The 15,056-nt window shown below is 32.2% G+C and overlaps 1 protein-coding gene across 2 annotated transcripts; it reads left to right on the top strand.

Annotated features, from left to right (window-relative positions):
- Positions 1 to 6,987: 6,987 nt before the first annotated feature.
- LOC123217158 (ABC transporter G family member 7) lies at positions 6,988 to 14,092 on the top strand. Of its 2 annotated transcripts, none has more exons than XM_044637962.1 (12): positions 6,988 to 7,360; positions 7,823 to 8,013; positions 8,097 to 8,247; positions 8,481 to 8,613; positions 9,619 to 9,820; positions 10,277 to 10,550; positions 11,059 to 11,190; positions 11,823 to 12,043; positions 12,248 to 12,460; positions 12,594 to 12,678; positions 13,324 to 13,590; positions 13,684 to 14,092. In XM_044637962.1, the coding sequence occupies exons 1-12, from the start codon at positions 7,064 to 7,066 to the stop codon at positions 13,711 to 13,713; spliced, it is 2,196 nt and encodes a 731-aa protein (XP_044493897.1). In that variant the 5' UTR covers positions 6,988 to 7,063; the 3' UTR covers positions 13,714 to 14,092. The 2 variants fall into 2 exon arrangements, with proteins under 2 accessions (XP_044493897.1, XP_044493896.1); XM_044637961.1 differs by having other exon boundaries at positions 13,324 to 13,612.
- The last annotated feature ends 964 nt before the right edge of the window (positions 14,093 to 15,056 follow it).

The following is a 15,056-nucleotide window of genomic DNA, read 5'->3' as shown; positions in this document are numbered from 1 at the left end:
AGATTGAGCTTGTGATTAAAGCCCTTGCCAGATTAGAGATTCAACCCACTCTCATAGATGAGATTTGAGAGACTCAGACACAAGATGAATGGTGTCAACATAAAGTTCAGAAGGTTTAAGAGGGTCTCGAGACAGATTTTCAAATATCGAATGAAATTCTCAAATTCAAAGATTGAGTATATATTCCCCAGATAACTGAATTAAGACAGATAATTCTTATAAAGGCTCATAGTTCTCTTTACACTACTCAGCCCGAAGGTGTAAAGATATATCAGGATTTAAAAAGATATTTTTGGTGGTTAGGCATAAAAAATGATATAGGTGAGTTTGTTACTAGATGTCTCACCTGTCAGTAAATTAAGGTCGAACACCAGAGACCTTTAAGGTTGCTTCAGCCTCTACCTATTCCAGAATGGAAATGGGAGTATATCTCTATGGACTTCATCAGTGGACTCCCTAGAGTTCAGAATGGATGTAATGTTATTTGGGTGATTGTTGATAGATTAACCAAGTCAGCTCATTTCCTACCTATCAAAGATACTGCTATCACAGATCAACTCGGGAGATTATATGTTGGAGAGATTATTAGATTACATGGGATACCCAAGACCATAGTATCTGATCGTGATATAAGATTTGTATCAGCTTTCTGGAAGAGTCTCCAAAGATCTTTGGGTACTAATTTGACATTTAGTATAACCTATTATCCTCAAACAGATGGATAGACGGAGAGGGTTAATCAAATTTTAGAGGACATGTTGAGAGCTTGTTGCTTGGATCATAAAGCTATATGGGTAGAAATGTTGCCCTTGGTGGAGTTTGCTTATAATAATGGCCATTTTCCAAAGCAAATTTCCAAGGTTATTGAACATCTTCACATTATCTTTTGGCTAAAGTCTCTCTCACGTGGTGGAAAACCCATCATTTATAACACTTTCTCTTGAATTTTCACTACTTTCAGATAATTATATTAACTCTGCTAAGGAAAAACTCAGTGAAATAAAAATCAAAGTAAAGGAATATAATTATTTAATGTCTTATAAAATGAGGTTGGACATGCTAAAATTGTCGTATTAAAAACCTTGCTAGGACAAAATCTAATAAAGGGAAAAAAAGTACAGTGTACATTTTGTCCAATATGTGATAAACTTAAAAAATTCTCTCCCTTTGATAAATGTTCCCTTTGATGAATGCTCCCCTTCTTTGTATTGAGATTAATTTGGTTGCTTGTTAAGCTGTCATATACTGATGTTATACACTAACTTTTCAACTATTAATGTTGGTAATGTCTTGATTAACAAATCTACAAGGTTGTCATTAAATCTATTTGTTTGACATCAATCTTTTGGCTCTGCTGAAGTTCATGAGTGTTAAAGAACTTTGTGAGATATGTTTGGTTATGTCTCCTTTGATGTATTCACCTCTAATTCAGACAATACATGTTGCATTATCTTCATATAATATGAAAAAGGTGTCTATTGTAGAAGGAAGACTACATGTATTCCAGATATAATGGATGAAAGATTGTAACCATAACATTCTTGACTTGCTTCATGAAGAGTTAGAATCTTTGAAGGATTTGAAGATGTTACAACCAAAGTCTATTTGGTAGAGCATCATAATATTGTTGTGTCATTATAAGTGAAAATATATCTCGTATGTAAATAGACCTTATAGGGGTCAGAAAGATAACCGACATTTGCATATTCAACTAAACTAAGATTTTTAGGAGATTTGATAGAGTAAAATAATCTCAAATCTCTAGTCTCACATAGGTAAAAAAGTATATGTTTGATTCCGTTCTAGTGGCAACAAGTTGGTGCAAAGCTAAATCAGGCTAATAAATTTACTGTGAAGGATATATCTAGTCTAATGCATTAGACCAAATATAACAAGACTCTAATGACATTAAGATACGATACTTTAAGACTAAATATCTTTTTATCTTCTTCTTTAAGACAAAATAGATCATTTTTTGAATTAAGAGACTGAATAACCATTGGGTGTTCAAAGGATAAACCTTATTCATATTAAAACGTTTTAATAATTTTTCAATATATGTTGATTGATAGATAAGTATTCCATTTAAATTATGTTCAATTTGTAGGCCAAGACAATATTTTGTTTTTTCCAAATCCTTCATTTCAATTTTTTTTTCAAATATTCAATAGTTTTTTAGAGTTTTTCAAGAGTTTTAATTAAATTTATATCATCAACATAAACTACCATAGTGACAAATCCCGATTTTGATATTTTGATAAAGACACATGGACATATAAGGTCATTCACATAGTCCTCTTTTTCAAATATTCATCAAAGCGATTGTATCACATTCATCTAGATTGTTTTAATCTATACAATGATCTTTATAATTTAATTGAGTACATGCTTCTTGAGTTGACTCTTTTTGCTTTAAACAATTTCATATAAATTTCAGTATCTAAGTTTTTATATAAATAAGTAGTAACTACATCCATTAGATAGATATCTAACCCTTCAAAGACTATTAAACTGATTAAATATCTGAACGTGATTATATCTATCACAGGTGCATATGTTTTGTCAAAGTTTATACCCGACCTCTAAGAAAAGCCTTAGGTTATAAGTCTGACTTTATATCTAACAATCTCATTTTTTTCTCACAAATATCTATTTATATCCAATGGGTTGTACGTCTTGAGTTGTTGCAACTACAGACCCAAACACTTAACGTTTTGTTAGAGAAACTAATTCTATTTGAATTGTTTATTGCTATTTAGGCTAATCATATTTTTGTATGTACTCAGCCACAGTATGTGGTTTAAAATCATCATCATTCATAATTTCAGTAGCTACTGCAAATAAAAATATATCATCAATGTTAACAGTTTCACGATTTTACATTTCTCATATATAAGCATAATTTAAAGATATTTTAATATTTTTGTTTTCTTGTTCTTTATGATTTTGTACCACTTCAGAGATTTGAGTCTCTTCAGAGATCATAACCTCTTCTGAAGGAATATTAAAAAGTGTGAATTTTTCATTTATTTTAGGATCATCATGATTGATATTTGTTTGATTATTTGTCTTTCTTTTTTTAGGAACAGTATCTTTCGATCCAATAGGTCTACCAAGCTTCTAGCGTATAGTAGATTAATCAGTTAAGATTTGAATGGACAGTTCAATAATCATATTAATTCTTACTGGTGCATTGGCAGCTGAAACAAGTGATCTTGTCACTTTTATCGTATTTACAAATGTATCGAACATTTGATTGACAATAATTTATAAAAGCATTATCCTCTGCACTTCAGTTTCACTTTAAGATGTGTAAAGATCTAGATGAAAAATGATAGGTACGTACCAAGTAAGTTCATGTCTAACTTCAGGAGATGTTTTATTTTTCCCTAAATGTGGGAATATTGACTCATTAAACTGATAATATATAAATCATATAGTAAAAAGATCACATATTAATGGTTTCAGATATTTGATAATAGATAGTGAATTATATCTAACATAAATTCTCAAACAATATTAGGGTCTTATTTTTGTGCATTAAGGAAACGCAATAAAGACATATACAACACAATCAAATATTCTCAAATGAGATATATCAGGTTGGTGATCAAAAACTAATTAAAATAGAGAATATTAATGATAAAAAGAAGGTCGTAAACGAACTAATGTTACAACATATAATATAACAAGTTCCCACATAAAAGTTGGTAATTGAGTTCTTAGAAATAAGATATGTGCAATTACCTGGAGTCGTTTGATAAGAGACTCAATTAATCTATTTTGAGTGTAGACATGCGAAACTAGATGTTCAACATCAATCTTTATAGACATGCAATAATCATCAAGTGTCTTATATATAAATTCACCAACATTATCTCGCTGTATTGACTTGATCGAATAATCTACGAAATGTGTCTTTAATTTGATAATTTGTATTAACAGTTTAACAAATATAACATTTTGAGTTGGCAATAAACAAACATAAGACCATCGTGCAGAGACATTAATTAAGACCATAAAAATAATGAAATGACCTACTTGGTAGATGAATAGATCCACATATGTCCTTTTGCATCCTTTATAGGAATGATAAAGATTTAACTCTAATTTTGGAAGGAGATGATTTTATCATTAATTTGCGTTGACAATAGGTAGTGTAGAATTTTTCATTAGATAATAAAATCTTATGATTATTTAATGCATGTCTATGTGAATTTTCAACAGTCCTATACATCATTACAGATCTTGGAGAACCTAAACGATCATGTCAAAGTATAAATACTTTTGGATCAGAGAACTTTTGATTCGATACTACATAAGTTTTAATTATCTTTATGATTGTATAATATAATCCGAATGATAAAAAGGTATTTTTTCTAATATAAGTCTTCTTTCGGAGGTATTACCAGTTATATAAATAAATTATGCACCATTTTTACTCATAGTTTTAATGTGATAACCATTATTTCTTATATCTTCAAAACTAAATAGACTTCTTCTGGATCTACTTGAATATAATGCATCATTGATGTTTAATTTGGTCTCATTTTTTAACAAAATTATGGCTCTTCCAGAGCCTTCAATTAGATTTATTGATCTTGAAATAACATTTACTTTAGCTTCAATTAGTGCTCTAAAGTTAAGAAAAATTTCTTTTCCTTGAGGATTGTGTACGTTGTTGTACTATCCACTAAACACATGTCTCTATTATCAGTTTTTGAAGTCAATGCTTTAATTTTAAAGTCCATTTCCTTTCATTTAAAGATTACGTAACTCATAACGTATACAAAATATTGAAAGGAAGAAGAACATAATAATAAAATATAAAATAATATTCATAACTCCAAAATAATAATATGTGATGGATTTTAATTATAAAAATCTTGGGCATTCATGTCACTATTCAAGTGACTCATAATTTATTCTTGAAAAAAGTTTTGAAACATTAAGATTCATTAGATTAACAAGATCTAAATTATCAAAAATTTAATTCATATAGATGCGTAATATATATCCACCCAATGTCTGTGTGTACTATAGGTACACAACTAATGATATTTATGACCACGTCTATTGTTTTGTAGTTTACTTTGCATTATTATTTATTTCGTTTCAGTCTTAATCAACTTCTGGTGATATGACCGAGATTTTCTATTATAACCATTTTTTGATCAAAAATTATTTTATCTATAATTTTACTCACACCCATGATAACTACTTTTGAAAGTTACGTTCACTTTAGAAAATGATACAATACTTATGGGGTCAGTTTGATGGTTTTTAATTAACAATAAAATATTAATTCGGAATTTTTCTTCTGATAATGCTACTACAGGAGCATATTATTATAAAAAAAATGTGGAGAATATTTTCTTTTCCACATTATGTCAATCAGGAAAAAATTCTGAATATCGCAGAGTTGTACTAAATTACAGAGTCACTGGGAGTATTATTGAATCTGATGTTCAAATTTATCTTTTAAATTTCTTCATGAATCTAGTGGATTTACCATTATATCCACATATTCAGTTTGCAATCCTTCAGAGATGTGATGATGAAAAATGGTAGTCTTGTATTTATCCTTCTATGACATTTTATTTAATCAATTTCTTAAGGTTCATATATTCAAGATGGAGAGTCGTGTAAAAAACTTATTTAATATTATTCATCCAATTTTAAGAATTTTAGGTTTATATATTATCATATTTATAAAACTTCTAGTTTTGTAGATAATATAGATGAGCTGATCTTTTAAAAATCAAGTTTAAATATTATCTCATATTTACAAAATAACCAATTTTATAAGAGAAATATTAATATTAATTTTTGAAAACTTCATGTTCATATATTATCTCATATTTATAAAACTTCTGGTTTTGTAATTAATATTCAAAATATTATAATATGTATTCTGATTATATTTTAGACTTCAAGTTCATATTTTTCATAATTTATATAAACTTCAGATTGTAAATGTGATATAGTTATTATAAAATAAAGATTTTGATGAAATTTGACACTTCGAGCTCATATATATATATATTTAAGATTTTACAAACTTCAGGTCATAAATCGGATACAATTACTATAATAAAAATAAATATTCAAATAATATTTAGAACTTTTAGCACAGATTCATATTTTTGTAAACTTCAGATTATAAATAATATTTATGGCTTCAAGTCTAAATTCATGATTTTATAAACGTTGGGTTACAAATAATATTCGTGACTTCAAATCCAAATTCATAATTTTGTAAACTTTAAATTACAAATATAATATAAATATAAATGAAAAATTAAATAAAAGATAACAATGATTAAAACATCAATAATTTATATTATGTAAATAAAATACTATCATAATTGGGATATCCGTATTTATAATATACAAATAAAATAATAACATAATTGAAAGATAATTAAGAGTAAAATATACTTGAATTAATGATACTAATAATGTGTTATAAATATGATAAAAAAATTACAAGTAAAGGATTTTAAAATTAAAATAAGCAAGGTAAGAAGATCAATAAAGTAGACGCAAGCAGGAAAAAATGAAAGTAGGAGAATGAAAGGAGAACTTGGGAAAATTGTTATTAGATGTACACATTACAAATGAAGAAAGGATGGTGTATCCTTGTTGCAGCCCCTCCAGTCAAAGTGATGGCCATTTTCCAAAGCAAATTTCCAAAGTTATTTAATGTTTTTACGTTGCCTTGTGACCAAAGTCTCTTTCACGTGGTGGAAAATCCACCGCTTATAAGAACAAATACAATTTGTAAATTTCTATAAAGTAGAGTAAGGCCCGTTATTGACCCATTAACCCACCTTATCCTTTAATGCTAACGTGTCCTAAAGCCAGGGTCCCCGTTAGATTTTCGCAAAAATTTTGACATTTCAATCATAAATAACTTCCAAAACGACACCGTTTCTGTAATTACAGTTACAGACACCGTATCTTTGTTTTTAAATTATCATTTAATTCAGCCGAAAAGCTTTAAGCTCCACTAGTCGAGTTCAGTGGCAGTTAAGCTCTCTGCTTCAACAAGAAACGAACGATGGTGCGTTTTGGCGGGAAGAAGGTGGTCCAGCTAGCGGCGGGAATTGGCGGGAACAGTGTGGGCCAGCTTCTGGCGGCTGTTGCTGTGACGCTTTTGCTCCGCGTGTTTTCCGGGCCCGGCCCGGCTTTATTACCGGATAATAACGAGTCTGTCGTTAGTGACGATGATGACCAAAATGACGACGTCGCCGAAGGTAACGATAGCAGTGAAGCTCAGGTTGACGGTAAAGTTGTCCCTGTCACCATCCGTTGGCGTAACATCACGTGCTCCCTCTCTGATAAATCGTCAAAATCTGTGAGTTTTCTTTTTCTCTTTCTTTTTCTTTTTCTTTTTCTTTTTTCTTTTTGAATTGAAATGTATTTTAGTTTTTAATTTGTAAATTGAAATCTGTTTCGAGTTGATTCGAAATTGTGTAGAAATGATTTTTTATCGTGTTGTATTATATTTGAATCAAACTTGAGGTGCGTTTGGAAGTGATTTTGTAGAAATATTTTTTGTGGTAAGTGCTTTTCTTTTTACCTGAAAAGTGCTTTTTAGGTTGGCTTATGGAGGCTGAAATTCAGCTTTAAAATTTTAATTTAGAGCAAGAGTCTCTTCTTCTTTTTGTCTTTTTCCTTTTTTCCAGAGCCAAACAAGATGCTATTTGTTTACTAGGTAGAACGCGTGGGGAATGGCCACTTTATATACAATAGAGGGCAATTTTTTTTGATAATTTAGGAAACAAGAAACATAATATTTGATGGTTTAAATTCACAGGTGCGGTTTTTGCTTAAAGATGTAAGTGGAGAGGCAAAACCTGGAAGATTATTGGCTATAATGGGACCATCAGGGTCGGGAAAAACAACATTGTTAAATGTTCTGGCGGGTCAGCTAATGTCATCTCCCCGTATATGTTTATCTGGGCTTTTGGAGGTCAATGGAAGGCCTAATTCCAACAAAGCTTATAAGTATGTTTAGTTTGGATGCATATCTTAAGTTGGATTAGTGATTATGCTTGTGATCAGATTTTGAGTGTTTAAATTTGTTGCAGGTTTGCCTTTGTGAGACAGGAGGACCTTTTTTTCTCACAGTTGACTGTACGAGAAACAATCTCTCTGGCTGCTGAACTTCAGTTTCCAGAGATATCTTCTGTAGAAGAGAGAGATGAATATGTGAACAGCCTCTTATTTAAGCTAGGCTTGGTAAGGCTTACTTGATTTTTTTTGTCGATTAAAGTTAGGAAGATTTTTTTTCTCACATATATGTTGGTCATTTCCCCAATATTTGGTGTCTATGTTCTTCTTATATGACATCTATTTGTGGTTTACTGTAAATAAGTTGATAAATAATAATCATACTCTGTTTGGTTTATACGTTTATTTTTATTCTAATTCAAAATTTCTTTGTGATTGTCACTTTTATTCTATTTTTTAAGGTTAGTTGTGCTGACTCCAATGTTGGTGATGCAAAAGTGCGAGGAATCAGTGGGGGTGAAAAAAAACGTCTATCCCTTGCATGTGAACTGATTGCAAGCCCATCTGTCATATTTGCTGATGAACCCACTACTGGTAATTGTGCTTTATGTAACTCTGTTCTTATGATTGGTATTGATAGCTCTCTGCCTCTCTTACTTTTCTGTCTTGCATCTGATCTGGCTGTAGATTTGATAAGTACATATGAATAGAAATGTATCATCTTTTAACTAAATTGTTACAAAAAATTTATGTCTTCAAGAAATCTGCAAACATCTCTAAAAATTCATACAGGCTTTGTCAAAATATGCTTACCAGCTATGGAAATAGGGAGATAGATGCAAAAGTCATGGACAGTCTGCATAGAAAGAGAAAAACAATAAATGAAGCATCTTTTCATATATCAAGCCATGTATTCAGGGCAACCCTGTGATACTATGAACTTTCTTTTATGGCTTTCAAATAAATTAAACCACTTCTGAGCTTCTTAGGCTCATTCAGGCTTGTAATCTATCAAGTAGGTTAAACTTCAGTTTCAAACTTAAATTCCTAATAATAGTGGCTAAAAAAACTAGACTTTACTTATTTAAGTTTGTGAATAACTCAACCATTTTTCCTTGCATTATTCCAGAATTTAGAATATCTAAAATATATAAACTAAATACCATGAGTTTAAGCATTCTTAAAATACATGAGATTGTTACTAAAAGTACAACATAGCACAAAGGGGATATTTTGATCAAATTAAATGTTGATTTACCATTTGCATCTGATTTGAATATACTTCAATCTAATTTGAATATAGTAATTTTACAAACTTAAGATTGGAAATCAACATTGCAGGATATTGAACAGTTAAGCTTGAGAGTTTTTATTTATCTCTTACTTTAGCTGCTTTGCCTGCCTGATGATGCTTTCAAGTGCCATTTTAAATGGAAATTTTTTGTATTTATGCATCTAGGTTGGATAAAATGCAGATACAGAGACTAAATGTCAATTATTTTTTCCCATTAATCATTAATTTGATAATATAAATGGTTTGACTGCTGAAGTAATTGAAGTTTTGCTAATCTGCTGCAAATTCACCTATGGTGCATTCAGGGCTTGACGCTTTTCAGGCAGAGAAAGTAATGGAAACTCTACGACAGCTCGCACAAGATGGGCATACTGTAATCTGCTCCATACACCAGCCGAGAGGTTCTGTGTATAGTAAATTTGACGACATTGTGCTGCTAACAGAGGGTGTGCTTGTTTATGCGGGTCCTGCTCGTGATGAACCATTGGCATACTTCTCAAAATTTGGGTTGCTAATTAAACCTTTATTCTATAATATTTTAATTATGCAAAACTTCTTCTTGAACCGGTGAGCTAGGAGACTTGACATAAAACGCCTCATATTGAATTAAACTTATTTTAGGAGGTATGGGATAATCTCCGAAATTCACAAAATAGAGCTAGATGCAACCCTATCAAAGTGAATCTGCCAGACTCATGTGGCTATCCATGTTTCATATAACAGGATATAGCTTGAAAAAGAACAATAGACATGTAAACTATTTACTTTTCATAAGTTTATGTATATTGTTGGTTGCTGTGAATAGCATAGCATGTATAGACATGTGACTTCCTTTAAGGAAAAAAGGAAAAAGAATGTTGACGCATGGTAGTGGCAGTTTGTTCATAAGAGTGTATGTCAGTTACAGTATTTTGACTAATAGTTGAAAACACTGCCTGAAATTAATGATGGTTAATTCTACAGGTATCGTTGCCCAGATCATGTGAATCCTGCTGAATTTCTTGCTGATCTCATATCCATTGACTACAGCTCTTCTGAAAGTGTCTACGCTTCTCAGAAAAGGATAGATGCTCTGGTTGAGGCTTTCTCGCAACAGTCATCGACAATTCTTTATGCCACTCCACTTAAAAGAAGAGAAGACTCCAAAAACTTTAAGAAATTAAGGAAGAATACTACAGTTAAGAAAGGCGGTTGGTTGAGGCAATTCTGGTTGCTCCTTAGACGTGCATGGATGCAGGTTGGCCTTTCAACTGCCACTGAATAGATTTGCTTACTTTCACTGAACTCAAATACAAAAAATTTCTTTTTTACTCTCCTTGAATTGCATGATTGGACTTACTGATAATACATTACTTTTATTCATAGATGGATTGAGTTGACCGACATATATATTCTACCACCTCTTAATTGCGGGACTGAACATGGACTGCAATGATAATGCTGTATAAATTCAAAATTCTTTTTTAATTACTATCTTGTCTGAGCTTGTTCATTAAGCTGCTTCATTTGCTTAAGGTAGGCAAATACTTTTAAAACAGAGTTCTTTTCAGTTGACTTCAAGTCAGTTATTGTCAGTGGAGCAACAATTAAGGAGATGCTATGAACCAATGTAGTACTCTATGAATAAGTTCTCGTAAAATATAACATACACCAATAATAATCGTACTTCTGTAATTAATAGTGGAAACTTCTACTGGAATGAGTTGCTGCTTTTGTCTAAATGATGGCTTCACTTGGTTGACCAGGCCTCTAGGGATGGACCAACAAACAAAGTTCGAGCAAGAATGTCAGTTGCTTCAGCTATAATATTTGGGTCAGTTTTCTGGAAAATGGGAAGATCTCAGACATCAATTCAAGACAGGATGGGACTGCTTCAGGTATGAGGTGCTACTGATCCCCTGTAACAGAAAATTTCCTTAAGAAAATTTTATGGAATTGCAGCAAACATCCATCAGCGAAGATATACTTTAGGCTGTCCTTTGTTCCATAGGTGTGATAACAAACTAGAGTAAACTATCTTTCTTTTAAAATAAAATATGGATATATAAAATATCTGTTTGTCAGTTAGCCATTTGGTGAAATGATACTAACTGAGAAGCTTTTGATTGATTTTCTTTGGATGTGTTGGGCAATACCATGTACTCTTCACCACTTTTCTTATAACAGAGTTCAAGTCCATAAAAATTTCAACCTCCTTTGATATCTGCTGTGAAGAGGCCAAATGCATGGCTGAAATTTTGGTAGTCTAATCTTGTTAGTTAAAAATATTGGATTAGTTGTTTGTCTAAGCGCGAATGAAACAATATTTATAAACAAATTGTGAGTGGCAATGAGCCTTGATGTCTTAGATACGATAAAACTATGTACACAAACAATGATATGTCACCATATGATTGTGTTGTTTTATCTCTAATTTAAAACTAAACAATTACACTGTAACATGTCATTGTTTGAGCACATAACACTACTCATCAAGTTTTGTCCTCTAATGGTCATTTCTGTTCTTCAGGTCACTGCTATAAACACAGCAATGGCTGCTCTAACAAAGACTGTGGGTGTGTTTCCTAAAGAACGTGCAATTGTGGACAGGGAACGTGCAAAGGGGTCTTATACTTTAGGCCCCTATCTGCTTTCTAAATTAATAGCTGAGATTCCTGTTGGGGCAGCATTTCCTCTAATGTTTGGAGCTGTGCTGTACCCCATGGCTCGTCTTCATCCTTCCTTGTCCAGGTTTTTTTCTTTTTTTTTTTTAATAGAGAAAATCTCTCTCCACCACTCTGGTCATTACAAATTCTGAAAGGTGGCCAGTTCATTATGTCTAGATTGGCCTGCTGATTTATCTTCAAGAGTATAGGAACAATATTGCAGCAAGTTTATATTGGTTGTTTTCATCATAGTGGATGACAATACTCATTTGAAATTCTTTTTCTTCAGGTTTGGAAGGTTCTGTGGAATAGTGACTATGGAATCTTTTGCTGCATCTGCAATGGGCCTAACTGTAGGGGCTATGGTTCCAACCACAGAAGCTGCAATGGCTGTGGGGCCCTCACTTATGACAGTTTTTATTGTATTTGGAGGATATTATGTCAATGCAGAGAATACACCAATTATCTTCCGCTGGATTCCCCGTGTTTCACTGATAAGATGGTAAAGTAACCATTGCTTGTCAATGTGAACTACCTTTCTCTCTCTCTCTCTCTCTCTCTCTCTCTCTTTTTTAAAATTTTTTTTCTGGGGGTGTTTCATTCTAATAACAGGATTTTTTTACACATTCTTTCAGGGCCTTTCAAGGGCTTTGCATCAATGAATTTAGTGGTCTTCAATTCGATCATCAGAATTCATTTGATATTCAAACAGGAGAACAGGTGAGGGGAAGCTACTAGCCTGTCTGTTTTATTTAAGTTAAATAAATTTTCACATTTTAATTCCATATATTCTGTAAAACCATGGGTATACTGTAAACCCCTTTATGGTACCAGGAAAATGGTAGGACCATGCAATTGTCATAAGGCTGAGCACAATTATTTTGACAGACCGGGACATAACTATAGAAGTAGTAAACTATTTTGTAAGATATTTATTCCAATTTTAAGCTTCTTAGTGTTATGATATACAAAAATTGTTGGCTGTTTCTTATGTATAATGTAGCATACGGATATGAATATTCATTTGCTGAACATGCAGCCCTTCATAGGCAAATCCTGAGACCGATTCAAAGACAATGAGTATTTTTGCCTGCTATACACGGTTTTGTAACAAGAAATATTTAGGTAGGATTGGTTGATAGAAGTCTGCAATCCTAAACCAGAGTTTGTGAGAGATCATGTTGATGCTTCGCAGACCTTGTAAACTCATAAGTCAGATTCAGGTCCTAAAATGTTCTTGGGCATTTCGCAAGCTAAACATGTTACTAAATTAACTTCCAAAATATCATATTTTTTGTAATTGTTTATATTGATCGACTGTAACACACCTGCTAAGATAATTTGTTCTTTCCTCCCATTTTGCAGGCTCTAGAACGGCTTTCATTTGGAGGAAGTCGCATTGGGGATACAGTGATGGCTCAAAGTAAAATCTTATTGTTTTGGTACTGCATCACTTACCTTCTCCTAGAGAAAAACAAGCCCAAATACAAGCAGCTTGAGCCACCGCCTCTTGGGCAAAAGCAACCGAAGCTACAACTTGAACCTTTAGAAACTGACTCGGCTCCTCTGATGGAGCAAGTCAAATCAAACCAGCAGCTTGATCCACCTCCAACTCCACCTCCACTTGACCAAGTAATTCCATTTATCCTAGAAGGTTTGTAATTGTTTAGGTATTCCATAGTGTCATTATAAGATGAGTCACTGTTATTAATTTATCTCATACAGGTGCTAAGTAACGGAGATGTCTTGCCATAAAAGGGGGGGCCTCTTGCCTAAATTGGGTCACATTGAGCTGGTTCTATAAAAACATAATATTGCATGGCGCTTCTCTCTATGCCACCTAAATAAGCCATCGTTTCCTTTCCAAATGGTTCATGGGCATGCATTTGGTCAATCTATTCACGCATTGTATTAATCTGATAACATACAAAGAGGCAGTACTCTTAAGAGTTCTTCGAGTTTTTTGATGTGCTTTTTGATTATGTGTTTTTTACTTGAAAGGGCTTCTTATAGAAGTACTTTCAATTGCTTTTGTGAATAGTGTTATGACTAGCAAGAGCATAGAAGTTATTTTTGATTAAGCTTCAGTTTGTAGTTCATGCCACCTAAATAAGCCATGGTTTTCTATTCCAAATGGTTCATGGGCATGCATGTAGTGAGTCAATTCAAGGGATGTTAGATCTGATAATGTGTGAGGCATATATTTTTACGAGTATCTTGAAGCCTCTTAATGCACTTTCCCTACAAACGTTTTATCAGTGTCTTTGAAAAATTGAGAGTGGATTCATACTGAGTCTAGTTAACCCTAAACAAAAGCCAATTCGAGCTTGATTTAAATTTATAATGTATAGTTTGAGCTTGTTTGAATTGATGTATAGTATCATTGAAAGACTATCGGTGAGATAAATAATATTATCGAATAGATGAATAGTATTACTGGTGGGATAAACAATGCCTTTAGTAGGACAAACGCATTGAACTTTAGTGAGTTGTCGATTTGGCTTATTTGAGCTAAAGATGGATTTGACTCTAACCTAGCTCGATTTGAATCCAGTCTTAATGAAAATATGGTTTCATTTTAGGGTTTTTGTTGAAGTGATTTTATGTAAAAGTGCTTTCTACGCAAGTACTTCTGCAAGAAATAGAATAGTGTTAAGACTAATGAGGGGATTGGAGTACTTTTGCCAATTGAGCTTCAGTTTATAATTTGATGACGCATACAACAATATAAAATCATAGCATTTTTGGTTTTGTTTAAGTGCATCATCGACCTTTTCGAAGAAACATTTTCTAAGTGCATTTGGAAAAATATTTTTGAGTGCTTCATGAATCGAGTTAAGTATTGGTTTGAACTCGGTTTGATTAGTTTTATATAAAACTTGAGCTTCAGCTTAACAAATTTAGGAGATTTAGACTCAAGCACAAGATAAAAAGGGTTTACTTGAGTTTAGCTCAAAAAATCACAATTAAATCTTATATATTTATAAATTGTCTCATATATTCAAAATTAGGAAATAAGTAAAAGATTTTAAACTTTTATTAATATTATAGTCATGAGCTCATCAAACAATGGAATAATGGGTTTGAGTTCAATTTAA

Source organism: Mangifera indica, chromosome 5, assembly GCF_011075055.1.
Source record: "Mangifera indica cultivar Alphonso chromosome 5, CATAS_Mindica_2.1, whole genome shotgun sequence".
In the NCBI taxonomy this organism is placed as follows: domain Eukaryota; kingdom Viridiplantae; phylum Streptophyta; class Magnoliopsida; order Sapindales; family Anacardiaceae; genus Mangifera; species Mangifera indica.
This window is presented reverse-complemented; position numbering and strand designations above follow the sequence as displayed.

Coding starts and splice junctions, on each gene's coding strand:
- LOC123217158 (XM_044637961.1), top strand. CDS start 7,064: ATGGTGCGTTTTGGCGGGAAGAAGGTGGTCCAGCTAGCGGCGGGAATT. Junction 8,014..8,096: donor AATTCCAACAAAGCTTATAA/GTATGTTTAGTT, acceptor AATTTGTTGCAG/GTTTGCCTTTGTGAGACAGG. Junction 8,248..8,480: donor TCTTATTTAAGCTAGGCTTG/GTAAGGCTTACT, acceptor CTATTTTTTAAG/GTTAGTTGTGCTGACTCCAA.